At 39.9% G+C, this 27,814-nt stretch overlaps 2 protein-coding genes across 2 annotated transcripts in view; both read right to left on the bottom strand.

The window, feature by feature from the left end:
* The window catches only part of oplah (5-oxoprolinase, ATP-hydrolysing), a 34,814-nt gene extending 26,360 nt beyond the window's left edge, over window positions 1-8,454 (bottom strand). The window contains exons 1-16 of the mRNA XM_022766238.1: window positions 8,348-8,454; window positions 7,293-7,512; window positions 6,505-6,696; window positions 5,784-5,898; window positions 5,052-5,175; window positions 4,192-4,387; window positions 3,795-3,960; window positions 3,475-3,613; window positions 2,941-3,008; window positions 2,175-2,350; window positions 1,915-2,055; window positions 1,663-1,775; window positions 1,243-1,413; window positions 949-1,086; window positions 520-658; window positions 110-222 (exon numbers count right to left, since the gene is read on the bottom strand). Coding sequence (XP_022621959.1) covers window positions 110-222; window positions 520-658; window positions 949-1,086; window positions 1,243-1,413; window positions 1,663-1,775; window positions 1,915-2,055; window positions 2,175-2,350; window positions 2,941-3,008; window positions 3,475-3,613; window positions 3,795-3,960; window positions 4,192-4,387; window positions 5,052-5,175; window positions 5,784-5,898; window positions 6,505-6,696; window positions 7,293-7,463 — 2,162 coding nt within the window. The 5' untranslated portion in view covers window positions 7,464-7,512; window positions 8,348-8,454. The remainder of the gene's footprint in view (window positions 1-109; window positions 223-519; window positions 659-948; window positions 1,087-1,242; window positions 1,414-1,662; window positions 1,776-1,914; window positions 2,056-2,174; window positions 2,351-2,940; window positions 3,009-3,474; window positions 3,614-3,794; window positions 3,961-4,191; window positions 4,388-5,051; window positions 5,176-5,783; window positions 5,899-6,504; window positions 6,697-7,292; window positions 7,513-8,347) is intronic.
* A 7,207-nt stretch (window positions 8,455-15,661) lies between these two features.
* LOC111237288 (ranBP-type and C3HC4-type zinc finger-containing protein 1) lies at window positions 15,662-27,117 on the bottom strand. The gene is made up of 14 exons (XM_022766325.1): window positions 26,435-27,117; window positions 24,803-24,977; window positions 23,709-23,783; window positions 23,327-23,468; window positions 23,121-23,211; window positions 22,680-23,001; window positions 21,707-21,807; window positions 21,419-21,589; window positions 19,829-19,989; window positions 18,835-18,946; window positions 18,145-18,324; window positions 17,703-17,801; window positions 17,284-17,427; window positions 15,662-17,026 (listed from the first exon to the last, which is right to left on the bottom strand). The coding sequence occupies exons 1-14, from the start codon at window positions 26,708-26,710 to the stop codon at window positions 16,946-16,948; spliced, it is 2,130 nt and encodes a 709-aa protein (XP_022622046.1). The 5' UTR covers window positions 26,711-27,117; the 3' UTR covers window positions 15,662-16,945.
* Between the last annotated feature and the right edge of the window lie 697 nt (window positions 27,118-27,814).

Genomic DNA, 27,814 nt, shown 5'->3' with positions numbered 1-27,814 from the left:
GAAAAGTAAAAAGTATATGGACATCTATAGATGTAAAGTAGTGAAAAGGCGTTTCATCATATTTAGCAGGTTTCAATGTCTGAAAAAGACTTTAGTGGAAAATGCCTGCCTGTTTTTGTCAATGATGATGGCTGGTCCCTGGATGCTGTGACCACATGGCAGCTCCTCCCATAGATACACACTGGTGTCCAGGTGACCATCCTCAAAGTAACACTTGGTCATCTACAGAGAAGAACAGACACTAATAACTATACAGTTGTATAAGTTGTATTTTGTATTTAGTTTGGATTTTGTTATTACTCTTTCATTACACTGTAAATGCTTTTCTAAATGTATTTATTGGTATTTATTAAAGCATATGTATATATTATATGAAAGGGAGGAAATTAAATGTTGATGGAAAAGATATAAGCCTGAACAACGTGATTCCTAAGTCCTGTTAAAAGAGAGAGTTTGTCCATGTGTGTACAAGTACACAAAATGTTCAGGTCTGTGTTTGTGTGAAGTGACTCCATATACCGTGACCGGTTTGGCCTGTCCAGATCCCATCTTGGTTTTGTGCACTGATTTGATACCAGATTTTCCACAACCCCTCACTCTGATGTCATCAACCACGATGGATCTGTCTGGGATAGTGAATCCAAATTCCTTCAAATACCTAGAAAGAAAAAAGGAGGTGTGTGATATAAGAGAAGGAGAAAGAAACAGAGTGATAAAGGCTAGAGGGAACACATGAATGCATGAATAGTGTATATAAAGGTCAGTTCCAAAGTTTACTAAGCTTTTGGTCTATGGAAAAATGACACATTAACTTAATGGTGCATTTGCTTTCACACTGTAAACATAAGGCACGAAGGAGCCAAAGTGTACGAGCCAATGATTTATTCATTCATGAGTGAGTACAGGACATGTGACATAAGTGAACAAATGAGTAAACATGTAGCTAACCGTTTGGTGAAGGCACTGCGGAAGTCTCCAGCTTGACAGGACTGGGTGTTGCTGGGGTAACCGGCAGCTGTAACCATGAGCGCACAGTCTGTGCCCTCATAACGCAGGTGGAGGAAAACCTCAGTGGTTATCTGACTGCTGAAGAGAGCAAGAAACACAAGACTGCTTTAGCCTGGTGTGCTTATGTCAAAGTTTACAACTAAGATTGTTCTAATAATGGATAATTTTTTGTTGACAGGGCTGGAGAGGACAGGTGGTTAACCTCAAAGAATGTGGTGTTTTATGGGGTCTGACCTGGTGAAGCCACGCGCGTATAGTGTATCATGGCAGCGTTTTGATAGCTGCTCCACCCTCCGGTCGAGCTCGCTGAAACAGTTCTGCTCATAATGCAGCGAGCATGGCTCCTGCACTTCCTCCACCACGTCTGCTAGAGCCAATCCATAGGCTGACAGCACACCACTGTACCTGCACGACACACACACACAAACACATTACAGCCAAACATACTTTGAATGAATGTGTCTATTGCTATTCTTGGCAAACTGTCAGCCAGGTTTCTGCCAAATTACTAAACTGGGAAAAAAAACAAATACCCATAAATCACTCTCTTTGCTTTCTGCTGTGTTGTAGCTTTGTAAGTAACATGCAATTTTTCTTCTCTTTCTGGTCTTTTTCCTACAAACACAAAACTGAAGCACAGTCTGTCAACCTTACTTATGTATAAAGACAGTCTTCATCCCCAGGGTTCGGGCAATAGCACAAGCATGTTGGCCACCTGCACCCCCGAAACACGCCAACACATGTTGAGATGTATCATGGCCCTTGGCCTATGAGGGTGAAAGATGTGGGGGAGGAGTGGGAAAGAACGAAAGACAAGAGGGAGAAAAAAATGTAACCAAATACAGTGTAATTTTTACTTATAATTATTTCAACAAGCTGGAGCGACAACTTTAGTACCCAAATTACCTGTGTCAGGGCTCTGATAGGCCGGCACATGGCCTCATTAGCGACACGAATGAATCCCATGGCAACCTCCTCCACACTCATCTCTGATTGGCTGTTTGGCAACATGCTCTTATGTGAGTGTTTGGCCCCATTTGAGCTAACCTTCAAATGAAAACAAACAAACAAACAAACAACCAAAAAAAAAAAACTTTAGCCTCATCATTACTCCCCTTACAAAAGAAAATTGGTGCTCTTATCAATATTTCAGCAGATGTTAGTGCCTGTGACTGGCTGGAAGACAAGAAGAGGTTGATCTCCTGGGTGAGATGACGGAAATGCTTCATGGTCTCCTCCAAGGACAGTGGTTCGTTCTCACCAGACCCAAAGATTTTTGGGAAGAAGGAAGGGAGGAGTCGTCCCAGAGCTAAGTTAGCATCAGTCACAGTCAGAGGGCCACCTAGGAAAATTCACAGTGAATTAACTATAATTCTGTTTCACCATGACTCTGTTGTTCAAAGGCTGCTTTTATGTGAGATGCTTACTTGATGTTTCAGGCTTGTATTTTAAAATTTTTTTAGGTCATTCTGTGAGAAATGTTTAAATAAAACTGTGGAAAGGCACTGGAGATCATGTAATATGAAACAAAGCTAACTGCTACACAACTCTCCAACAGGGTATACCCACAAAGTCAGACGCTGTCTCTTTTTGTTAGCACACATTACAGCTCCAACTGAGAACTGAGAGGCAAGCTTCAGTTATATCATCTGACACTTGGATTTGTGCCAACCTCTAGCCTTCACAGAGCTAAATCAGGTTAACAATCCACTCCCACTCTGCATGCCTGGATTTTTGCATGGATGAATGACGGTTGAAACAGCTGGATGCATGATAATGATTTAAAGAGTGCATGAAACCACAGAGGGTGGGAAAAGCGAGCTGGGAATGTATGGTTAACCATCTACCAGGTTGTGGACAGATAGGGTCAACAGAAATTGGAAAGTGTAATGGAAAAGCTGAAGAATGGTGGAGGAAATGTTTTCCTATTACCTTTTCTGTAGCATGCTGGTCCTGGATGTGCACCTGCAGACTCTGGTCCAACCACAAACATCCCTGACCTGAGAAGTAAGGAAAAGAGTAATGTGAGTAATGTCACAGAACAGGAAGGAAGAAGCAAAATTTTTTAAGTAAGATAATTCAATAAATCAATTCATGAAGTTAAATTGAGTACATGACCTGCTTACTGTCAGTTACAAAAGGCTTACATCAGACTCGGCAAGGTTACAATTATTACATCAGAGCATTCAAAACTTCAATAACGCTGACAAGACTGATATCATATTTCAAATGAATCTGTTACAGCTGTGCCAGGTGCTTCAGTACTTGTTACTCTTTTACAGTCCGAATATCTCAGGTGCCTCACTGAGTTCAAGAACCATTGGAAATATTAAGTAGTCACTATTCAAAACTAAAAACAAAATTTACTTTTCTTGGCGATAACTTAACAACAAATTGAACTGGATCTATAAAACACAGCCCATCAAAATATGTCAGATACAAACTCATGTATGCATCCCAACTGACCTGAAGAAGAGTCGTGACCCTCCTCCTGCAGCCACAGTGTTGATGTCCAGCTGAGGTGCCTGCAGGGTGACTCCAGCTGTGGTAGCCTCAAACACATGTTCATACTGGCCAGCGTATCGACTCACATCTGTAGAGGTTCCTGGAGGGACAAAGAAGAGAGAGCAAGTCAGGAAGATGATAAGAAAAGTGAAGTCTATAAAAGACTATTACAAACAAGATGCACAGTAAATTGTATAACAAAGTAACTACAAAACAATAGCAGGAGGTTCCTCACATAATTTGTGCAATCAGTGTTTGCTCAAGGTATTCCTCCCACTCACCGCCCATGTCAAAGCCAATCACAGGTTTTTTCTCCATCTGGCTGTAAGAAGTGATGGCGTATCCCACCACACCCCCCGCTGGGCCAGACAGAACGGCCCGTGACCCACAGAACTGTTCCATGGGAGTCAGGCCTCCATCTGACTGCATGAACAACACGTCTACATCCTGAGGTCAGAGGGAAATAAGAGATGGAGGAGATCACTTCAGTGTTCAGATGAAACAGCGTCTGAAACTGACACCCAGCAACTGGAACATCTGGAAAATCCTGCCTCTGTTCTGCAGAGCGGAATGCATGAGTGACCTGAGTTTTGCCTCCAAGGTATTACTAAGCATTTGTCTAAAGAAAATGTGGTATTTGGGATCAACACAAAAACAAGCACTATACACAGAACACACCTTCAGGCCACCCTTGAAGCCAGAGGTGAAGCCTTTTAAATACTGACGAATTTTGGGTGTAAGGTAGGCGTCGGCACAGACGGTGTAGCCCCGAGGCACCGCCCGCACCATGGGCATGACCTCGCTGGACAGAGACACCTGGGTGAAGCCCAGACTACGTGCCAGAGTCCCCACTGCTTTCTCGTGATCGGACCATCTGAGAGAGAGAGAAAGGGAGAGAGAGAAAGGGTGGAGACTGAGGCTGGAATGCAAGTCAATCATAAAGCTCTTATGTAATTTCACCACTGCTTTATTGTACATTATGTTCCTCCTATCACTTAAAAGCCTCCAAATCACGTTTTTCTCCATGAAAAGAAATTATGCATGTGCTTTGTCTGTGACATGTGACAGGAAACAAAAAAATTTTAACTACTGGACGTGCTTTTTTTTCCTTTGATTGCTTTCATTTTTAGAAACTTGAGGTAAGATGTCTGCAAACTGCTTCGGATTTCTAGGAACCAATGGGAGTAGACTTGAAGGTAAGAAAGATAGGTAGAAAAACATTAGCTTCCACCTAGTAAACCACGTGGGTCATATATACAATAGAAACAGGCTATTGGACACCAGACACAAACATGTTCAGTGTACATAGCACTACTCCCACAGAGACAAGAAAGAGACTGAGAGGGTGAACTGTATAGCTGAGTATACATTGACAAAAAAAAGGGCAGTATAAGTGGGCATTAACTTAAAGTTATCATTTGTTTAGGCACAGAGAGATTGCCTGTGAAAGGAAGAAAGATAACTAAGTAAAGAGTAAATATAGCTTGAATAAATATGCCTCCATGCCTGAAAGGACAGAAACAAGCTGTAATACTGACGTGTATGAATGCAGAAGAAGGACAGCCAGACTTGTGATCCCGCGGGACAGAACTCCCCTCAGGTCTGTTTCCACACGTTCAAGATCCAGCTCCCTCCACACCTCCAGAGAATCCCCAGTACTGCCTGAGAAACACACACACACAGACACACACACACACATTAAGGCCTTGAGGCAATGCTATCATACAAAGCAGCTTACCACGTGTGTGCCACTGGACTGAGCTTACATTCGTCCATTACCAACCAAAAAATACAGTATGTTGCATTTGTTGTATGTCTGTCACTGCCGATATATTATGTGAAGGTGTTAAGAACAGAAACACAATGAAATGCAGGGAGACATTTGAAAGTGGACATAGTAAAAGAGAGGGCAGCAGAGTTAAAAGAAAAGAAACTGATTTTTTGACTTGATTAAAAAATGTATGTGCAGGTGCCTCCTTCATAATGACAATGCTAACATGCTGATGTTTAGCAGGTATAATGTTTAGCATCACCATCTTAGTTTAGCGTGTTAATATAAGCTAATTACTCAGCACAAAGTGCAACACAGACGGATGGAAATGTAATTAGTTCAGCAAGTATTATGTCAGGAAAGTGATGGACCTCTGTTAATGTGGCTAAATAAATTCAGCAACAAAATAAACCTAAAGTGAACAAGTTCGTGTTTTGACCAAATCTTGAAGCACTGTTACTCCTATAAAAGAAAAGTATAGCATAGTTGTGTTTCACACCTGTGACAATACGTTTGGGATCTTTCCTGGGCAGCTGGCAGCCATCTTGCCTAAGGACGACTCGCTCATCCACCTCTATTACCTCCTCATACAGCACATCAGGCATGGCAACCTCCTGTTAATATACACACACGTGTTATGTGAATTCAAAACAGGTGTACCATTAAGAGAAACATCTGATATAACAGTACATGCCAGTAATATAAAGATAAGACTGAACACAACATATTACAACATGCATGTGGGAGGTTGGGTCAGTTTATGGCAGCATGAGTGTAATTGAGCCAGTAATTAGGTAAATCTCCATGTGTTTGTCACATGTTTGTCATATGCTCTACTGTATGTGAATGCCACTTCAAATGAGAAAAATAATTTTAAAATGTTATTCTGTTTAACCTTCTCGTCTGCTGCATTTCTGACAGTTTGCTCTGTAAGAGAGCATCAGCTTCATAGATTTGTGACCACTTCAACTATTAATGGTACAACTGGTCTGGGGGCAAATTCCAAGACCTGCCCTCAGTTACTGTAATACAAGATAATAAGTCAACCTTATGTTGCAGGGACAATAGCCCTTTATCCAGGCTACTTGTAAACACCATATACAGTACAGTTAGAAATACATGATGGTGCTGATCTGCTCAAATATGCTGTACTTGCTTTACCCTTTAAATGGAAACATTTAAGTACATATTCATGTGTTAAGAAAACCATCATTACAAACCAAATCAAACAGCTTTGGTCTGGCCTGTGTGCCAATGTGAAGCAAGTCTTTAAAGCCCTTTGTGACCAGGAGCGCAGTCCTCTCTCCTTCCCTCTCCAGCAAAGCGTTGGTTGCCACCGTTGTGCCCATTCTGATCCAGCCAATAAGTGAAGTGTCTACAGGCTGGTCGCGAGGAAAGAGCCGCCCTGTTTCCTGTCAACAAATGCATACAAATATGTATATATCATATTTGCTGTTATTACAATACTGCAGTGATGTATGTGTAATATTATAAAAGACGTGACAAGACATGATATTACTATCTATCTATCTATCTATCTATCTAATTGCTGCTTTACTACTGATTTAATGATCAAACATAAAACACAACTTCTCCATTTTCACTCTAGTGAACTACAAAAGCTCCTGTATGCTTTACACTGACAATGACATCACTTTTCATGTGCTGGATGTTAGTTATGAACACAATCTCCTTCTTTGCCAAATGACCAGCTCCATTCACATAAACAGCAATAGCAAAAATGTGAACATCTCAAGCTCAACCACACTTTTTACTACAGTTTTTCCAATCAAAATCTGGCCCGTGATTCTAACTACAAGTGTAGTAACTTTCCAGTAACAACCTGCAGAACTTTTAAAACCTCAAGTCAACCACCCTTGTATTTATTAACCTCCATGTGACCTCTAATCCTTCAAAGGCTTTTGTATAAATGAACTATAACTATGATGTACTTTCTAATATTTCAGAAAACTATGTATTAATGCATCCATCGATCCTGTCATGTTACCTCTTCCAGGACTCTGCGGATCCCTTCTGTAGGAGCATCTTTGTAGTTTTGGGGATCTCGCGAAAGCAGTTTCAGGACTCTCTCACGGCCATCAGGCAGCCGGGCAAACACATCGGTGAAGGTGCCACCCCGGTCGATGGCAAAGTCAAATTTCCCCTCAGTTTCAGCCATATTGAGAAGTGATAAAGAAGCTGCTCCTGAATCTTGGACTGAGTGGAGTCTAAGAAGGTACAGTTAGACAGAGTTAGAGAAAGACTGTATTCACTCTAACTGTGCAATGATGTACTGATAAGGGAACAGGCGAGATACCTGTTGGAAGGGGAGCGGGAGAAACACTTTTCATTTACAAAAATCAAAAACAAACCCGCTTAGCAATTGAAAGCCTGTATCAGCGTTAACTAATGAACCACCAAGCTTATTGACCTTTCTCTCTCCTATGCTCCACATCTCTAGTTTGACATTTTGCTACTGAGAACACACACACACACTTACTTATCCATACATTTCCATCACCATTGAAGCATCATAACAACCACATCTCAGGCTTATCTACATACAAGTTCATTGTAATTGCATTGTTGTCACACACTTTAAACCATTTGTATCTATTTATATACGTTTTCAATGTTACCTTTTCCAAAATAAGACATAACTGTGAGAGTCTACGTATTGTATGTTTTGGGTTTTTTTTACACACGGGGAAAGTATTGTGTCTGCTGCTGTGACGTTAAAACAAGGTGAAAGGGCAGTTCAGTTTTAAAGGAGCATTGGACATGCTAACCCCAGAATCCACCCTGCAGGAATGTCACTGACCAGACCGCAACCGTTAAGATAAGTGCATGATAACCTTAATGTGGATTGATTGGGTTATTCCAGAGATAAAAGAGAACTCTGCACTGCCCCAATGCAATCGAAATGATCTCCACACCGATTACTCCAACACGGCTCAGCTGCTGTGAGCGTGCTATGGCTACAACCCCTTCACTGTCTGTGTGCAGGGGAGCATGCACATCCCCAGTCCGAAGCAACGAAGCCCAACCGATATTTTTACCCACCTGTCCACTGGTGCTACACTGGCAGGCTCTTAATCTTTGATAATCCGCTAACTGTCAGGTCCACCTCCCCTTACGTCTCTGCTCGGTCTCGTAACTCACATCGAAGGAGTCAGTCTCTCTGTGTGCAGCTTGCTGGGGCTTAAACTCCGCCCCGGTGCAAGAAGCCGGGGGTCTGAAATTTGAGTAGCTCTGGATCATACAATGTGCGCCTGGCGCATACGCATGGATGTATCCATGGATCTCCACCACGATAACGCAGCGAGAGGTCACAGCTGATTCCCTGCCAACAACCCTTTCCTGTCTGCTGTTTTCAAAATAAATTTTAAAAAGTTTGCTGCATAGGACTGAGTGGGGAGCAGTGGTGAAATGTAACAATTTAGCGAGAACATTTTGTACATTTTACCCTAATGCTTTCATTACTATAGTTACTTTTCAGATCTAGATTCATGTAAATCACATGATAGGTATCCATGTTTTTTTTAACGACTTAGCTGTTTCCTCTATTGAAATGTGTTCTTTGATTAGGTTGATCCAGTGAGTGATATCTGGCAAGATTTTCAGTTTTGAAAGATTATTTTCTTATTTTTCTGCCAAACATTTTCCAACACGCAGCAAAATCAACTATTTAGTTGCAGGCTACTGACTGCAACTAGCTAGCTAAAATAAAATTAAGCATGTCCATTTAGGAACACATTGGGTTTTGTTCAAAAGAGGATATAATGTCATTTGAAAATAAAACCTTTATTTATTTACATATAATTTTTCTGTGAATTCATTTAGCCTTCAAAACGCACGTCCATATTCATAAATTAGCCTTATATTAGGACGATAGCTACATAACATTAGCTATGTATTAGTTTAACAAATGTCTAACTATATTTTATGTTAACCGTTAGATATCCATATTTTCATATATCAGTGTTTACTACCAATATGGTTTTGAATGGCAAGACAAAATTTTTAAGGACAATGTTTTAAAATGTTAGACTCGTTTTTATTTTGGGAGCTGTGCAACACCATTAGTGTTTAATAACTGCAACAATGTTAGAAACATTCTATTGGCCTACTTTTCTTATTTACCTTCTATTGTTTATATTTTAAATAAACTGTTTTAAAGGCTTTGACTAAAGTTTTGGAAGGGATAGAAAATATAGTTATTAATTCTGGTTATTTCACGATTTATATGAACGTTTAATCCGTGTTACCATGGGGATTAGCATGTAAGAGAGAAAATATGTTTGGCCATTTATAAGTAAGATATGGACTGCAATACCTCTTAACCTCACCAATATTTCTTTTTGTCTCTCTCTACACATTTTTTATTTTTTTTTATTCTGGATATTTAATGAAGTACAAAGTAGTAGCTAGATGTAGGCTAATCTTAAGACTTTGTCAGTAAACTTATTGTGGATAAAACAAATTATTTTTAAAATAGTATTTCTATGCCTTAAAACATGTCTAGGGGGATCGTAAAATCTAAAATATATAAATATTTAATATTTTGCAGTCAGATCGTCAGTGACAACCATCAAAATCTTTTTTATGAAGGCTATATTACACTCACAATTTATTATTCAATAAATTATTACCTTTATTTATTAACACAAGTGCACAAACATGCATAATATATGTAAACAAATTGGTCGTCAACTGTGTGCATAGCAACCGATAGCAACCAGCAGCTCCCTTAACGCCACAACATAACGCCACAACATTTTTTAATTTAGAGATCAGTACATAAAAACATATACAAACAAAACAGAACTACAAGGTATTACGAAAATCAGATAAAACAAAAATAAAACCAAGTAAAACTAAATAAAACATAAAATAAAATTATTTTCATGGAATCCACCTGCTGATCACCCATAACAACTGCATTCCAGAATGCTGGTGGATTATAAATACAGGCGTGGAGCTCGCATCCATCACTATCACCGAGACCTTCGGAGAGGTAGGTCAAATTTAGTTCTAAGATCACCGAACTAGGCTTGGTTAGCTAGCTTGCTAGCATTAGCATTAGCATTAGCCTAGCACTAGCATCTTAGCTAACCATTTCGGTGTCGGAAAATAAATCATTTTAATGTCGTATTTTATCAGTCATTTTTTTTCATTACATACATTTTAGTTTACAATGTTGGGCAACAATTCATTAAGTAACAATAAAGTGTAAGCGTAACAATAATAACCAAATTTTTCAGTAATGATAATAAGGTATTTATACTTAATACTTACCGTACTTGGAGAGGTGGTATGTTTGAAGTCTCACCGGGACTTGTTTGGAGGCTTGATATTAACTGCTGCTGTGAACAGTGAATACCCTACATTAAGATCGGTACCTGTCAGGTAGCTTAGGCACAGGTGCTGGAGGTGACCGGGAGCAGTTTGTGACAGTTAACCTAGGGGTCACTTGGGTTTGGGAGTTTCTAGGAGATGGGAGGTGTGTGAACCCGCGTGGACTGACAGGACTTGTGGAGTGCAGTCACCATGACGTTAGCTCTGGTGGTCAATAAAACGTCCACCATAGACTAGCTGCTAGGTCTACAGTATTGAGTAAATGCAACCTGTGTGGGTGTGGCGTTATTTGCTTCTTCTCCATAAGAAGAAGTATAACTTGATTACTTTTTCAATAAGCAATACATAATGCGTAATTGATTACATTTTTGTAGTAATGTGCATCCATTCCTGATGACTTAAAAGTAGCGAGGGTCTTAAGTCCAGCCAGAGCTTTATAGCTGGTACAATTGTTGTTACACATCTTTAAAGAGAGCAGTCTGTAAACTAAAATGATCACAGACTATAGAAATGTAGTAAAAGTAAAATTCTAATTAAAATTTATTTTACAATTAAATTAAACCACACAAGGGAACGCAGTGAGAAGAACACAAGTGGACAGAGAGAGAAAAACAGAAGGAGAAGAGAGAAAGGCTGTAGAGGACCGAGAAAGAAAGATTGGAAAGGATTGAGGGAGAAAGACAGGAGCAGGGAGAGAACGAAAGACAAGGAAAGATGGAGAATAGGAGAGAGAGGAGGAGGAAGGAAAGAGAGAGAAAGGCACAGGAAGAAAGAGAGAGACAGGTGCAGGAGGAGAGTGAGAGGGAGGAAAGAGAGCGACAGGAGAGAGAGGAAGCTGAACGACAGGAGAGGATAGAGAAAAGGAGGAAGAGGAGGGAGGAGAGAGAGAGGCAGGCCCGAGAGGAGAGAGAGAGCCAGGAGCAAGAGGAGAGAGAGAGACTTAGAGAGCAAAGAAGAAGACATGCATGGGTGGAGGAAGAAAGACAGGAGAGTGAGGAGAAAGATGAGGATGATGTAGAAAAACAGGAGGAGAAGACAGATAGAAAAGAATCATATCCAAAAAGGGGACTAGTTTCAAAACTGAAAATACGGTACCTCGAACACCAGAAGGACCAAATCATCAAGGCCATCTCGAAGACCTACCAGAAGGAGGAGGCCATTGATGCTGATGGTAAGAGTCAGCCTCCATACTGTACAATATATTTCATACATGTCTGTGTTGCTTCCTGTAGTTAAACAGTCACTTTCAGTATTTTTATTAAGATGTCAGATTCACAAGAAGTTAATGTTGACACTTAAATGATTGGAGGGTTGCAGGTGTTCAGCTGTACTCCAGATTTATCTTTGTTATTCTGTTTCTTTCAGATGATACTCCTGAAATGAAGGAGATAAGAACATGGAGGCAACAGGGTAAGAGGAAGAAGCTGCTCAAGAAACAACAAAAGACGGAAGAAAAGATAAAACACAAGAAGGAGAAGGGCAGAGAGGGAACATGGGAGCAAAAGGAGAGAGAAAGGCTTGAGAGACAGGAAATGGAACAAGAGAAGATTGAAAGGAGAAAAGAGAGGAAGGAAGAAAGAAAGAGACAGGAGAGGGAGGAGAGAGTAAAACAGGAGCAGGAGGACAGAGAGACACAGGAAAGGGAGGAGAGAGAAAGACAGGAGAGGGAGGAGAGAGTAAAACAGGAGGAGAGAGAGACACAGGAAAGGGAGGAGAGAGAAAGACAGGAGAGTGAGGAGGAAGATGAGGATGATGGAGAAATACAGGAGGAGAAGACAGAAAGAAATAAATCTTTTCGAAAAAAGGGACTAGTTTCAAATTTGAAAATACTGTACCTCGAACACCAGAAGGACCAAATCATCAAGGCCATTTCGAAGACCTACCAGAAGGAGGAGGCCATTGATGCTGGTGGTAAGAGAGTCAGCTTCCATACTGTACAATATATTTCATATATGTCTGTGTTGCTGCCTGTTGTTAAACAGTCATTTTCAATGTCTTTCCAAGATGTCAGATTCACAAGGTCTTAATGTTGACACTTAAATGATTGGAGGGTTGCAGGTGTTCAGCTGTACTCCAGGCTTGTATTTGTTGTTCTGTTTCTTTCAGATGATACTCCTGAAATGAAGGAGATAAGAACATGGAGGCAACAGGGTAAGAGGAAGAAGCTGCTCAAGAAACAACAAAAAATGGAAGAAAAAATAAAACGCAAGAAGGAGAAGGGGAGAGAGGAGAAAAATCAAGAGGAGGAAGATGAAGAGAAAGTGGGTATATTTTCAAAAATAGTTACTGGGTTCTTTGCAGGGTACGGTGACTTGAGCATGGCTGTTCTTTAAAGCACAAATCATACTTTCTGAATTCAAAATGTTAACAGGCATTGCAGCTGGTATGATCCCATTGCAAGATGGTCTCTTGTTAATATTACCTTAATATTTAAATTTTTAAAAAAGGGGAGGAGTGTCCTGAAATCAAATGATAAGAAGCTTACATGACAACAATCTATTGCAATCTGAAACTAGAGACTTGCAATGGGATCACACCAGCAATGAGTACTCAGTAGTCATTACTACATTATTACAAGAGCAATCAGTAAAAATCTAATAATGAGAATTCTTATTCAAAATCTTCAGCTGCTGAAAAGTGTGTGTGCCATTCCTTACAGCTGTGTGTAAGCACTATAGTCGATGTTCACGCAACCTTGAACACTTGGTTTCTTATTGTCACAACAGGTTTTCACACAATGCTCTTCGCCACTGTGAATATGGAAAAATATATAACCTCAACAATCCTGGTGAAATCCCTTTGACGCTGGTACAGATGTTTGGTACATGGTGGCTTTACATTCATGACTGCTGTTTGCACATACAGGGGATGAACTGAAGCTTCACTTTGAGCTAACCAAAGACCACCAAAGATGTTATGATGCTGAAATCCTGCACCACATATACACTGATGCTGTTAACAAATTGTACCTGCTGTTTGTAATGGCGTTTCTACAGGAATTCAACAGGATCAACTAGCTGTTCCAGCAGGACAGAGACAATCTGTCCAAACTCACAAGCAAAATTATTGCTCAGATCAGTATCAGTGCTGAAGCTCTACTAGTATCAGGCTGTTACATCTCTCCCATGGACAAACAAGGTAGACAGTCAGTCAGGCAGGCAGAGGCGGTTTTGGTTGACAGCAGTTGAGACTCGACCTTCAGAGAACTTCCTGCTGTTGTTTGCAATGCCTTTAAGGAATGCTGACGTAGAACAACCGCTCTCATAGATGATCTGGTCAAATCCAAACTGAGGAACAGGATGGGACAAGACACTCTTTGCAGCATACAGCACATAAAATATGGACTGAGAAGACAAGACATATGCTGCAAGGACTTTGTCCCAAGCCAGTAGATGCTCCAGTGTCTCAACAGCTGCTTCTGTCTTCTTTGTTCAGTGCCAGGCTACAATGCTAAGAAGAGAAGATTGTTTTCAATAACAAACAGAAACAGGATTCAGAGTTATTAATTAAGGGGTGTATGTGTGTGTGTGTGTCTTTATGTGTCTGAGTGTGTGTTACAGAGGAAGAAAGATGATAACAAGACAAGGAAGACAAGATGAAGCCAGGGGATGCTCCAGTGTTTCACCAGCCGCATGAGAGGTGAAGACAGTAAAGATGGATTTTAATTCATGTAAGTGCTGTTACTGTAGCTTATTCATTCATTATTGCAAGACAAGGATGCTAAGATTAGAACTTTATAAGATTTGAACTATTTAATGACTAATTTCAAAATTTTTGAAATGGTTGCTCATGAAATGCAAATGCCTCTTGTGGACTTATATCCATCAACCTGACAGAGAATCTTCACAGATAAAAAAAAAAAAAATCTCAACAACTTGGACATATCTGTTAAAGCACAATATAATATACTTTGTTGTGTTTGCTGTCCATGTCAGTTTTTGAGTAAGGATACAAGTCAGTACAAACAGAAGAATAAGGAGCGTGGGTGATAACAGTTGTGGGTGTTAGCTAGCACAATCTAGTCTACTCTAAATTATGAATCTAACATTGTTATCTAAATTATTATCAACTAGTCACCACTTCATAACACATTAGTGTTATTGTATGACTTCGCATTTGAATTAAGAATACAGTGGGGCTGTCGTGCGGCGTAGTGGTCTAAGCACGCGCCCCATGTGTAGAGGCTACAGTCCTCGCTGCACTTGGCCCCGGTTTGAGTCCCGCATCGGATGGCCTTTGCTGCATGTCATTCCCCCTCTCACTGCCTCTCCATTTCCTATCTCTTTACTGTACTATCAAATAAAGGCATAAAAAAGCCCAAAAAATATACTTGTACAGTAAAACATTTACTTTAGTTTCTCAAAATTAAAAATACTCCTAGGAGGAGACAGGGCACACACACGCACACGCACACACACACACACACGCACATACATAATGGATAGTAAATATATTAATACACAGTATATATTGAGCTTGATGATGTGTTATTGTTCTTTTTTTCTGTTATTGTCATCCACTCAGCTAAATTATATTTTGATGCTTTTGCGACATTGTTTTTGAAAGTTTCATGCCAATAAAGCACATTTGAATTTGAATGGAGGTTCCAGAAAGGTAAGGCTTGGGCATGGTTGGGCAGGTTTCCTGAATTTGGCACTGAAATACTGTCCCTTTTATTAAAAGAAATAACATTTTAAAATGTATGGTTTATAAGCAAAACATCTGTCACAATACAGGATAGTTTTAGGGTAGTAGTCAGGATTTTAGGAACACTGAGGTCTGTATTTCTAAAATCCCCCAAAAGGGGAATTTGATGACTTAACTGAGATAATGTTCTCCTTGTTTTGTCAAAAAAAGGAAGGTCTCACATTCACTAACCTGATACTGTGGGTTTGTTCTCCAACTTTCGCTCTTCCATATTTGGCCATTCCAGCAATACAAAGACATGATGACTGAGTTTGGTGGTTTTCAGATTCATCAAAACTGGACATTGAAACATGCACAAAGGGTCTGTGAGCTTAAAGGTTATTTATTGATCATTAAGGCACAGCAGAACATCAGCAACACTGCTGTCATTTGAACACAAGTAACAGTGAAGAATTATTCATGGCTTCTCAGTGCAGGGCAGTAGTGTAGTTGAGGGCATACTGTGGTATTCTTTTTTTTTCATTATTCTTTTTTTAAATCTTTTTTCTGGTGAACATGGTGCAGCTGGTGAAGATACTTGCTCTTATCCTAGTTAAGGTGATGATGTGAAAATCTGTTGTCGTCTTAGAATAACAAATTCATGCACACATGAATTAGAAAATATTCCAAATATCAATAAGGATACAAAGTTTTCACAAACCATTAAAAAAAGCAGTTAAGTATGCGAGCTAATATCACCATATACATCCTATTATATTTGAGTACCTAAACGGGAATGTTACCATACAATACTCAGCTTGTCAGCAGGAGAGATACTGCCTCTGAATGCTGCATCCTTGCACTTCTTGTCAAATACGGAAAGCCTGTGAGTGCCAAACAGAACACAGTCTTGTTCCACTCTAGGTCAGGTGCATAAACAGCGAATCAGAATCGGTCCAACAATCAGACACATTCTCATTTCAAACGTGTATGGTGACGAGGAACACATGCAATTGCATTATCACACGGACACAAAAAAATACACTATATATAACTTACACTTGTTTAAATCTATCTCAATGCAGAAAATTGCATATCAAGGACACAACAAGGATTTCATGACTTTTCCCAGAAAATGTCATCATAAACACCCTGCTACAGCTTTTGTGCACAAGAATAAGGTCACTTCAGTTTAATGCATCCTGGTATGTAACTACCAAAACAGAAAACACCCCTGTATTGCTAAATCTGCAGTGCAGTCATTTTAAAAAGGCACCACACACAAAAAAGTAAATACTCTTTTCCTGCGTACTTCTAACCATACTTATTATCATTACAGTTAAATGTGATCAATGAAATTATGCTTAACACTGTACTGTTAAACTCACACAGCTTGCATTTCCTTGTTGAGCTAAATGTCAACATATTCCTGCCATTCTGATTACACTGAAAAGCCAAGGGCACAGATTATTTTGGCAGTAAGTGATGGTTAGAAATTCGCTCAGAATGTCTCCAGTTATAACCAGTGGGATGTTTTGCATGTAACAATCCCGCACAGTCAGTTTTGGCTTAAATATATCTTCTTATATGCCTCAATGCTCTTTTCCCTGTTTTAGAGAATAGTTTATTTCAAGTTCAGTCTCTCATTCCTTTCTTCAATCTGACCACAAGAGATTCTCAGTGGCAGTTTTGACACTTAGGATGACATTTCTGATTGTTGACATTGCAGCGACAGCCTCCACTAGTGTCTCCAGGACCCTTGGAAAGGAACAAGAATAAGAGTGGAAAGATGATAATCACATTTATGTGAAAAACTAGTGATTTGGACTCTGTATAGATATTCAGTCTTTCTGAGAATCTGTCGACAATGAGGAATGAATAATGCCACCGTTCCAAGAAGTAGACCATCAACAATAATTTGTTGGCTCCTAAATCACTGTTTACAAATCCAGAGGATGTAGGAGCTAAGGTAGGTTAATTTGGAAAAAAAAAAATTGAAAAGAAATATGTCTTACTCTAGGTCCCCAGCGAGGCCCTCTGGTTACCCAGCAGATCTCAGTGTGACAGACAGTGCAGCGCAGCCAATCACATCCATCCCTCTTCTGCACAATGATGCCACACTGGGGGCAGTGCATTGCCTCCCCTGACTGCACAAGAGTCTGTGAGACAGAAAGAAGGTGTATGATGGAGAGGAAGAGGAAGAAAGAGAGAATATGAGATGAAAGGATGTCGTAGATGCCAGTTTCTGTTTCTGCCATCTATCAATGGATTATGACATACCTCTACACTTCGACATGGATTGGCTATACCACAGATACATTCGACTAATACTGTACTAGTAATCACAGTTCCAAAAACAGATGGACTGTTTAGAAGAGATATCTCTTTTCTCTTCCTGGTATACACATATTAACAAGATCACATTACAGCTCACCTTGAGTAGATGCGTTGTCCTCCTTGCAGCAGAGTCATTTATAGCGCGGGCTGCAAGATCATCCTGGTATTGCTTACAATTCATTCCCTCATGAATTGACTGAAGTAACAAGAACAGAAAAAGATGTGTGGGTATTCAACTTAAGTGGAAGTCTGAGGCACAAAAATAGAAACCTTTCTGTCTTTAAGCAGAAGTTAGCCCGAGGTGACCAGACTAATTACAAAACTGTGACTACCTTCAGCTGTGTACTTTCTCTTTCTTTTTTCAAAGGACTTGTTATCAATCATTTTTTACTAATTGATTAATCCAAGGTTCAAGCTTTACCCCAGTTATACTACGGTTGTGCATATATTCATAAATGCACATTTAACACACAGTCTCATGTGTTAACCCTGAGCACACCAAGACAATTCACTGTGTATATACTTTATATATTTCATACCTTGCAAATCAGGCAGTTGTGTTTCCCACAGACGGGGCAGTGGAAGACGTTGACTGTGTCCTCGTACACACACCAGCCCCGACAGTCTGGAGTGGCACAGTGATAGCTGCCTTCGCATCGAGACTCAGCCACTGACAGACCCCTCTGCAGCCAGCGCTCATACTCCTCTGCTGGCACCAACTGTAAAGCAGGAAGGGAAAGAAAGCATAGTGAAGAGTGGGACTTTTTCTCTTGTACATTTCTTTTACACAATCCTCATGTAGTGCCAATCCAGCTTGACTGGTTGTCATTTCAAACACATTTTCCCACAACCCACTTTACGCTTCACACAGAGGCTAAATTAAAACTACTGCCTGTCCTGGTTGGATCACAGTTTATTGATTAGCACATAGCAGCTATGTCCATATGGCCAACTGTCTCTTCATCACAGCTGGAGCAGCTAGACTTTCCACAGGGGGAGAGGCCAAACACTGCTAAAAACAAGTAGCAGAGCAGTAGCTCCAGCTTCTTGGCTGGAACTGACTGTGTTGAATGGAGCTTTTCTTGCTAAATTGAAACATCATGTACAGTTTGATTTAAACATTCTGATGCTTTTAGGATGCTAATATTGACTGCTAATACACCAGTTACAAAAGGTACTGTATCTTAACCTGTTGTATCAGAACAAAGATGTTTGTTGATGTAACTCACAGCTCTGATCTCCCTCTCCTGCAGGGAGCAGGTACAGGAATATGTGTCATCTCTGTAGGGACAGGGCACCTCGGGCTCCTCACTCAACATGATGACTGAGCGTAAGCACTCTCTGGGCAGGGATGCACACAAATACAGACAAAGAATTGTTTGAATCAAGAGAAACATCCAGGATATTTTATCGGTCTAAAAAAAGCCGCTCTCCCGGCTACACAACTGCTTCTTCCCTTTTACCCTTATGCTCCCTCCTTTGATGTGACACCACAAAAAAACGGTGTACACCCTTGTTCAATATCACCAAAACATGAAATGATTAAAAATTGTATCATCTTAGAATGATTGTATTTTTAAAGTTGAAGTGTAGGGTATTACACTGTAGGGTACTACATTGAAAACATGGGACCCAGAGTAAAACCTCAATGCAACAAAAGTGAGTACTCCTGTGATTTCAAATTAAGGCTAACATAAACAAGTTTATAAAACAATGTTAATAAATAACTCCTTTTCTCAGTTTTGGCCTGGGTTGTGTGTAATACGACATGGCTCCACAATAAAAGGAACTGCCTGAACAAGTAAACCAGATTGTGAGACTTCATAAAGATGCCACGAAAAGTGAAACCTATGACTATGACTGTTACTTGACTTGAATCCAATAGAACATCCCTGGAGTGTTTTAAAGCAGAAGTTCGAGCAACAAAACCCCTCCAGCAAAGACGACCAAATCCATCATCGAAAATAAATACAGATATACAAACAATAAAAAAATAAATACAAGAATGGAATCTCACTAATGAGGGGTGTACTGACTTTTGTTGCAGTTGATTCTTTTCATTCTTCTTGGGCTTTGGCTAAAGATAAATAAAATTGCATTAAATTGACAAGATTTACTCAACATTTTAGTGATATTGACCAGGGGTGAACTCAATTGTATTGTACACAGTACTGTCACTTTTTTTTTTTTTTTTTTGATTCCTCCAAACCTCCTGATTCTTACCTGCAAAAGCAGTGAAGACATTCCCTAAGCAGGACCCCCTCTCCAGGCTGCAGGTCCACATAGCAGATCCTGCAGTCCACAGGCCCTGGGTTAGGCACCAGATCCTGGCCGTCCATCATCACCAGTCGAGCAAAATTCTCCCTGCGCTCCTCTTCCCTTGCCTGAGACAAGGAGCGGTGTTGTTGGGAGGGTTAAAAGTATATTCCATAAACAACTTCCCCTCAGGGGGCACAATGAGACTGGTAATGCATAAAAAATACTGTGGGCTAAATTTACAACTTTTCATCCACACACACATGTACAGGCATGCTCATACATGCAGACACACACATTGTGTATAAACATTTTATTATCTGTTTCACAGGGTATATACAATAAGACAATTTAAATTAACAAATATTACATTCAATTTAGTGGCAACCTCTGTCCATTAAAAAGCCACTTGATGTAAAAAGGTCAACAGTGATCATGATTATCCAGCTGGATGGGTCAATACAAAGACAAATATTCATTCATAGTCTTATCATCAAAGCCTGATTGATAATTATCACCAGGGCCAAACAAGTTCATTATTATATATTTGTGACAAAAAAATCCATCTTTCCTCAGATTAAATGTAAATAATGGCATCAGAAGATTTATATTGTTCTTCTTTCACCATAACAGTGTTTGCACATTTTCATAAAATGTGAAATCATCTGTTCTCATACAGTTTCTCTACGGTGGGGTATCATGAACATGCAAAACACTGGAGACGGAGATGCACCTACACCATCACTCATATTGCTTATCTGGCCAATACTAGGCAGAAATAAGGCTTAAATAGTCTGCAGTGGAATCTGTGCATCTCAAATGAGTCAACATTCAAACTTCATTATAGAAATACCATATGCTTTCAATTCAAGCATATCTGTAGGCATGCATCGAGACATAGGCTTGTGAATGATGATTTATTACTTGATCTAAAAGTAAGCGATTGAAGAGTGCAACAAAACTGGTGCTACAAGTTCAAACTGTCTGTGAATGAAACATGAATGAACATGGAGTGCGTGTGTGTGTGTATGCCTGTGTCTCTGTGTGTTCAGTAGTCCTGGTCCAGGTTATACAGGAGTGAGTTGTTTTGAGCCCCAGCACTCCTCAGCACCTCTCTTCTCCCTTTCTCCTTCAAAAAGACAGAGACAGAAGAGAAGAGAGTCAACCTGAGAGAGCCTGCAAGTTTGTATTCAAATGTCAGCTTGGAATCAGTTTCATACTTCCCTTTCATTATTAGTTTTGAGTATCTTGTCCAATTTGGAACCCTGTTTTGCCTAGCACATTTTTTTTTTTTTTTTTTTACAAAATATTATTTGATCCAGGCCCGTTTATGGAAACCTTCTTTGTAATTGTCACTAAAAGGTATGCTACTCTTAATTTTTCATATTGAGCAAAGTGTTTGTTTGAGCCATTATATCTCTATCCCTTGGAGCATATGCCCAAAATAAGGTTTTGTTTAGTATATATGGGTGACACAAACTGTTGTTGCATGCATACAGGTGTATGATTGTATATGTAAGGGTGCATAGTATGTTCAGTTGTGTGTGTATTTCCTACCTGCTGGTACTGTCTGATAGCCTCCTTCTCCTGCTGGATTCGCCTAAGTTCCAGCGCATCAGGTCTGTATCCCCCTGGGATGATGTAGTTCTCAGGTCGGTTTGTGCTGCAGATCTCACAGCCCGGCCGAGTCGGTTTGTTAATGTAAGTGCAAGAGGGGCATGACCAACCCTGTAACACACATTAGCACTTTTACTTTTTGCTTCCAATTGCCTAGATAAACTTGAATAATGAAACACTTAAACATACTACAATTACAATACCACCATAACTGCTCCTGTGTATTACCTGGGAGGAAGACGTGTTGGCGCTCAGTGCTTCACTGAGTTGAGGCATCTCTAGGTTGATGAGATCTCTGATCTCACTGATGTTTCCTCTCTCTGACCCACCTGAAATATTTAAGGGGGGAAAAAAAGTAAATAACAAGCAACTGGTAATGTCTGCAAGTGAATGCGTGTACCCATTCAACTAGTATGTGAATGTCTATGTATCTGTATGTGTTACATAAGCTTTGATACAAGCACTGCATGCAAGTGCAAATCCTCCTACAGAGGTTACCACTGTCTGTTCTACTGACCTTCTTTATTAGGTGTAAAGGAAACAATGCTGCATTATGGAAAGTAATACACCATTTTGAATAATATTAGATTATCGAATTTTTTGTTTTTAACAATACTTTAATACACGGTTAAGCACATTTAAATTGGTCTATTCTGACACATTCCATTACTGTGCATTGTTATATTGTCACTACATAGTCAGTGATAGCACAAGGAACAGATACAGGAGGCAATGTCGATCTGGAGCACTGATCTCTTTACATTCAGTATTTTGATTCAATTAAAAATTGGTGTGACTGTGGTGCTATAAAGTCATGCTAGAATAACAAACAGTTCATCTCAAATATCATGTTTGATGTATAGATGTATATTAGAACTAAAAATGGAAGCATTCTCTTCTAATACCTTCTTCTTTCTTCTTAATTAAAAATGTATTCAATTGTGACATCATAATAATATATAAAATGAAACAGAATCCTGTTAAGTCTGGTGTACACTATTCATCTGCAAGCTGTTTTAAGTGGATCCTAAAAACCAAGAAGAGTTCGATGAATTAAAGAGTATTATAGTAAACTTAAAGAAATAAACCAGTGGATTAGGGTTTTCATGAGTGTTGTGACAGGAAACAAGTTACACTGATATTACCATTTGTTGTTCATCATGTGCATCAATCAATCCAACATATTAATGCCTTCACTCACCAATGTTGCTGCCGGTATTGAGTCTAGGGGGCAGGGTGGTGCATGGCCTCTGGTCCTGAGATGAGGGGCCGTTTGCAGAGGTAGAAGGGAGGGGAGAGGTGGGGAGGGACAATGATGGAGGACTGAGGAGGAGGGCACTCTCCTGGTCCTGCTGCAGGACTTGGAGCGTCAAACGAGCATGACGGGCTGATAGGAGGTACAAGAAGGCGGTGTCACCGTCTTGACGAACACCGTATGAGGCAAGAGAACGCTGGTTGGTGCACAAGCACTGGCCAATCACCCAGCGCTGCACCCGCGGGTGAAAGCCATATTCAAGAAACATCTGAAGTGGTAAAAAAATGAAAGGAAGCAACTAGCAGAGAATAACAGTGAAATAAAGAAACAATTAGGCAGAATAATAGTGGTTTTGTGAGAGAAATAAATTAGGAGGTTCAGACTAACCTGCTGTTTCAGTGCTGCGGTCGTCATATGTGGAAAAACTTTCACAGTGACACAACAGGATGAGGAAGAATCTTCAACTACAACAGCCAAACTGTTACATAAAATGAAACACAAACCATCAGCCAAATCTATATTATACCTTATATCACATTTTACAACGTAAAACAATCACTGAGCATCAGTTATATTAAAAATCATGTTCCTACTTGATTTCAGTGTCTTCAGGGTCTCTGGCCAAGGGCTTAATCTTGAGCGCAGCATGTTGTCGGGCGAGTGTGACCGCAATGACAGAAGCAGACTGCATGTCACCTGCTTCTATGGCTCGGGTCAACTCTATGCAGTTTTCCTCTACAGATGGATACACACATGCATGCACAAGGAAACAGACAAGCCCACACAGGTGAACATACAGTACAGGCAACTGTGCAGAGGATGTTTCCACACCTCCAAAGAGTCACTATGGGGCTAACAATGGTTCAGTGAATGAATGAGTAAAGTGAATGACCAAATGAGTGAATTAGTTAAATCACATCTAAAAGATATATATATAATATTTTATATTAACAGGAAAATGATCAGTGTACACACCTGTTCGTTGCAAGGCCAACGTGTTCTGGAGATGGAGACCATCCAGGGGGGGCTGAGGACCATTATCTTGTGGAACTGCAGCCAATGAAAAATGTTGAAAACCAGTGAAAACATTTAAATAGAAAACACAAGAGACCAACAGGAAACATTCAGCTTTTCAACTCCCACTCTATCTTCACTTACAAAGCGTTAAAAATCAGAGATCAATTGAAAGAAAGGCTTCTCTGTCTGGTGCCACAGGGATAATTTGTCTATCGCACCGTCACCTCCACATTCTTTATGTCAGTTTGAATGTTTTGTCAGTCCCAAAAAAACGCTCTACTTCTCAGACCACTTCCCCATGGCTTAGAAGTAGTATTTTATGATCCTTCCAGACTGGGAAGGAAATATAGTCCTTTATGCATGTCCTACATCTATTTTAAGGTCTCTTCTCAGCTGGTTAAGTCCAGTTAACCTACACAGGGAGATTCCCAGGGGAGGTTCCAACATCAGCACTTTCTGCTATATTAAGATAGTTGAAAAATAAGGGCCTAGGTTTGTGTTACAGCTACAGCTGTTGACTTCAATGATAATCCATGGCTGTAAACTGTGCAGTTCTGTTTAAGTATCATTATGATGTTAGCCTATATAGGTTATAAAAGCTGTTTTATTACCAGTTTTAGCATTCTACACTTATATTTATAATAAATATATGTTTTTCACTGTCATCTTTCTTTTCTTTTACTTTATTACTTACATACACTTTGCAATGCCAAAAAGGCATATTATGTGTGTCAGCACAGACCAATTTATTGAATTTCCCTCGGAGCCAAAATATGAAGCTTGGTTACAGTGGTTGAGACTGACGCTAGTGATGTTACTAAGCATTGACCAAGCCAGTGAAAAGGTCTTCTGTTTGACAAGTCAAGCTCATTTTCCTCAAATGAATTCCACCACTTGAGAATACAAAACAAAAGCGTCCTTCAATATTTGAAAGTGGGTTTGAAAATCTTCACATGACCCTGTTGCAAGAAAATATCTATGTTTTTCACCATCGTTCCTCTGTGGCTGCTCTCAAACAGAAATGTAAGTACTTGGTAAGATAGGTTACTGACCTCTATGTGCTTCTCTCAGTGATGACATCACCACGGTAGCCCACTCATGAGCCTCCTGCTCACAGCGGAAGTTAAAGCTGATGCGGTCATGTGGCGGTGCTGCCAAACTTAGTTCATGGCACTTTGGTGACTTCACCTCATAGTGTACTGCCCTCAAATCAAACTCGGCGATGGTCTGGAACAAGAGGAAGAGCGAGCAACAATGAAATGAAATGAGGCAGGGTGAATGGGGAAGGCAAATGAATCATAGGTTATGTTATTCCAAAATAGCAACTATGTGCATCACTGCATGTGTGCACATGGTTTGGTAAAAACCTACTTTTAATATTCCATTATACTGTAATAAACTGAAATATAGATACACATTGTTACTGGATGTAATTAAGAAAATATCAAACAACAGAACAAATATGAATTAGTTTAAAATGCAATTAATGGAAAACAATAACGGATTTGCATGAAACTTTCCCAAGCTGCTGAATTGCAATGCATCATACTGAGAGGTGTGTCATATATTTTCCACCCCATAGTGCAAACTATGCAAAAAGCTTTTTAGAGGAATGCAGTACATTTCAGCTGTACCACAAATTCCATTCTCTAAAATGACAATCAAGTTTAATTTGAAACTGTTAGAAAAATGTAAACATTAGAAAATTTCAGAAAAGTAAAATTTATTGTAGAACTGTTGTATTATATTACAACAGGCTTAGTATAGTGTACTGAGTAATAATCAACATTTGTTTCAAAAAGGCAATGACTGAAAAGAATAAAGGCTCTGTATGTAAATTTCTCATTTAACTGTCAAAAGTGACCACTATTCAAGGACTAGTTGATTTCAGAATTGATGGTGTGTTTGTACTAAATACTTTCTAAATATCAGCACCCTTGGAGCTAAACTCAAGGACTCCTAAAAAGGCTGGATGCTGGTAAACACAGTGGTAAACTGGTAAACACAGTGACCTAAACCCTCATCCTCTCAGCCAGTGATTTCTAACTTGAGAGTCAGGAGCCTCTAAGGGCTCAGTAGCTGCACTATTGTATTTTCTTTGTCTTCTTTGCTATTTTCATGTGAAATACTGGACAGTTGTACCTCCTTAGGCCTGTAAAAGTATTTATATTCCATACATAAAAAAGAAAGAAAAAAAACACTTCTAATCAGTGTTGAGGCCCTGTCTTGTAAAGGGGTCCTGTGCTAAACTTTTAACACATATGCCAAAAGTTATGATTAATGACAAAAATTCCCACAAACTAAAACAAGACAAGATTTAAGCAAATATAAATGTGAAACGTAATAAAGCTGCCAAGGGTTGTGCACTTTGTTTTGTGAAGGCTAACTGATGGGTGCCTAAACAGGGAACATACAATACACATTAGACGTGAGGAGCAGAGGGGTCAATAGGGGTCCACAACTCCTTTTTAACCTCGTGATGCAGCCCTGGTCAGAAGCCAGAGAGGTTAGGAGCCAGTGCTATATATAAACTGAACTTTGGGTTTATTCCACCAATTTTCATACAGCAATTGATGGCAGTTAGTGTGGAGTCATGTCTAGCATTAATCAAAAATCTTTCATAAAACAGAGTGTTTGAGACACACATCACAACAAGCCCAACACTAGTGCTGCCGTGAACTCACCACACTCCGGCCAGTCCCGCTGCTGTCCTGGAGCGACAACCGGAATTCCCCGGATTTCCCCGGGTCCATGCTGAGCTGCAGGCGGAGTGACTCATCACCTGCCCCCGGAAGACACAGTGGCCGAATACCAGAATGGCACACCGACACCCGAACTGAAATGAGGACGGTTTGGCAGCCTGGTTGTGACTGCGAGGCCCCATAGTGACTTGGGAGAGCAGCGGACTGATCCGGTGTGTTTCCAGGGGTGCAAGTCCAACCGCCTGAACTCAGCGACATCCTGCCAACATAGTCATGTAGAAAGCAAACACAAACACACGGGGTCCGCTGGGTTGTTTACCTCTTTTCCCACGTTTTCTCCTGCCCTTGGTTTGAGTACTCTTTCGCGATACGCCTCACATTGTATCTCACTGTTAGATATTTAATAGCCTCACTTGACAACAGGAAGCAAGTGCGTAGAGTCTGACAACTGTTTTGAGCGACTTCAAAAAACTACAGCTCAAGCTAAAGGTTTCACTTCTCTCTTCTTCCGTTGTCGCTAAAGCTCCGTTTCAGGCAGATTTAGTGTTTCTTTTAGACTGCCAAGCGTTAAGAGTATCCTTAGGGGCACCCCACATCTTCCTACTGTCAAGGTTATTCAAGTAGTTTGATACTAGTAACACTGAAGTGTGTTTATGTACGTACGCTTTAACTCCGTGTTGCGCATGCGTTGTTTGGTGGTGGTGGTGGGGGGTATGTGTGACGTACGCTGTTGTAATATTTATGAAGGTTTTTTTTGTCTTGGTTTTTTTTTGCGATATGACCCTCAGGAGTTCGGTTTGTTTCCATATTAGCTAACTTAATGTTTAAGAAATGTAATATTTAAATTGGAGGCATATATGCTGTTTATCAGTCTGTGGTTTTAGTGCAATGCAGTTAAACCTTGTGCTGATGCATACAGTGCACATATTTGACCACAAAGGGGCAGCAAGTGATCCCATATAAAAACTTACATGAAATGTGTTTGTAGCGCAAACATTTTTAGGTTTACTTGTAACAAAGTACTTTTACATTGTGGTATTGCTACTTTTATTTAAGCAAAGAAAAAGTCTTGTGTCCTCCCTCATCTTCATTTTAAAAATTCTGCTCAAATCATTCTTTTGCATCTTGTGGCATTTCTTTTCAGAATCAATTTTTATGACTTTAGAACCATAATTTTTTATGATATAACTTATATCTTTCATATATACTAAACATAAAAATACAAATAAAACTTTATAGTTCTAGTACTAATGTTTATCAAAAAAAAAAAAAAAAAAACAAGACATCAGACTTAGAAGTTGCCACACTGTTCTCATACACTTTTCTTGGCTCGTCAGTCATCGCTGACACAAACCTATGGAG

This window comes from Seriola dumerili, unplaced genomic scaffold, assembly GCF_002260705.1.
Source record: "Seriola dumerili isolate Sdu_G_001 unplaced genomic scaffold, Sdu_1.0 BDQW01000822.1, whole genome shotgun sequence".
NCBI classification, from domain to species: Eukaryota; Metazoa; Chordata; class Actinopteri; order Carangiformes; family Carangidae; genus Seriola; species Seriola dumerili.
The sequence above is the reverse complement of the archived record's forward strand: the minus strand, read 5'-3'. Positions and strand labels throughout refer to the sequence as shown.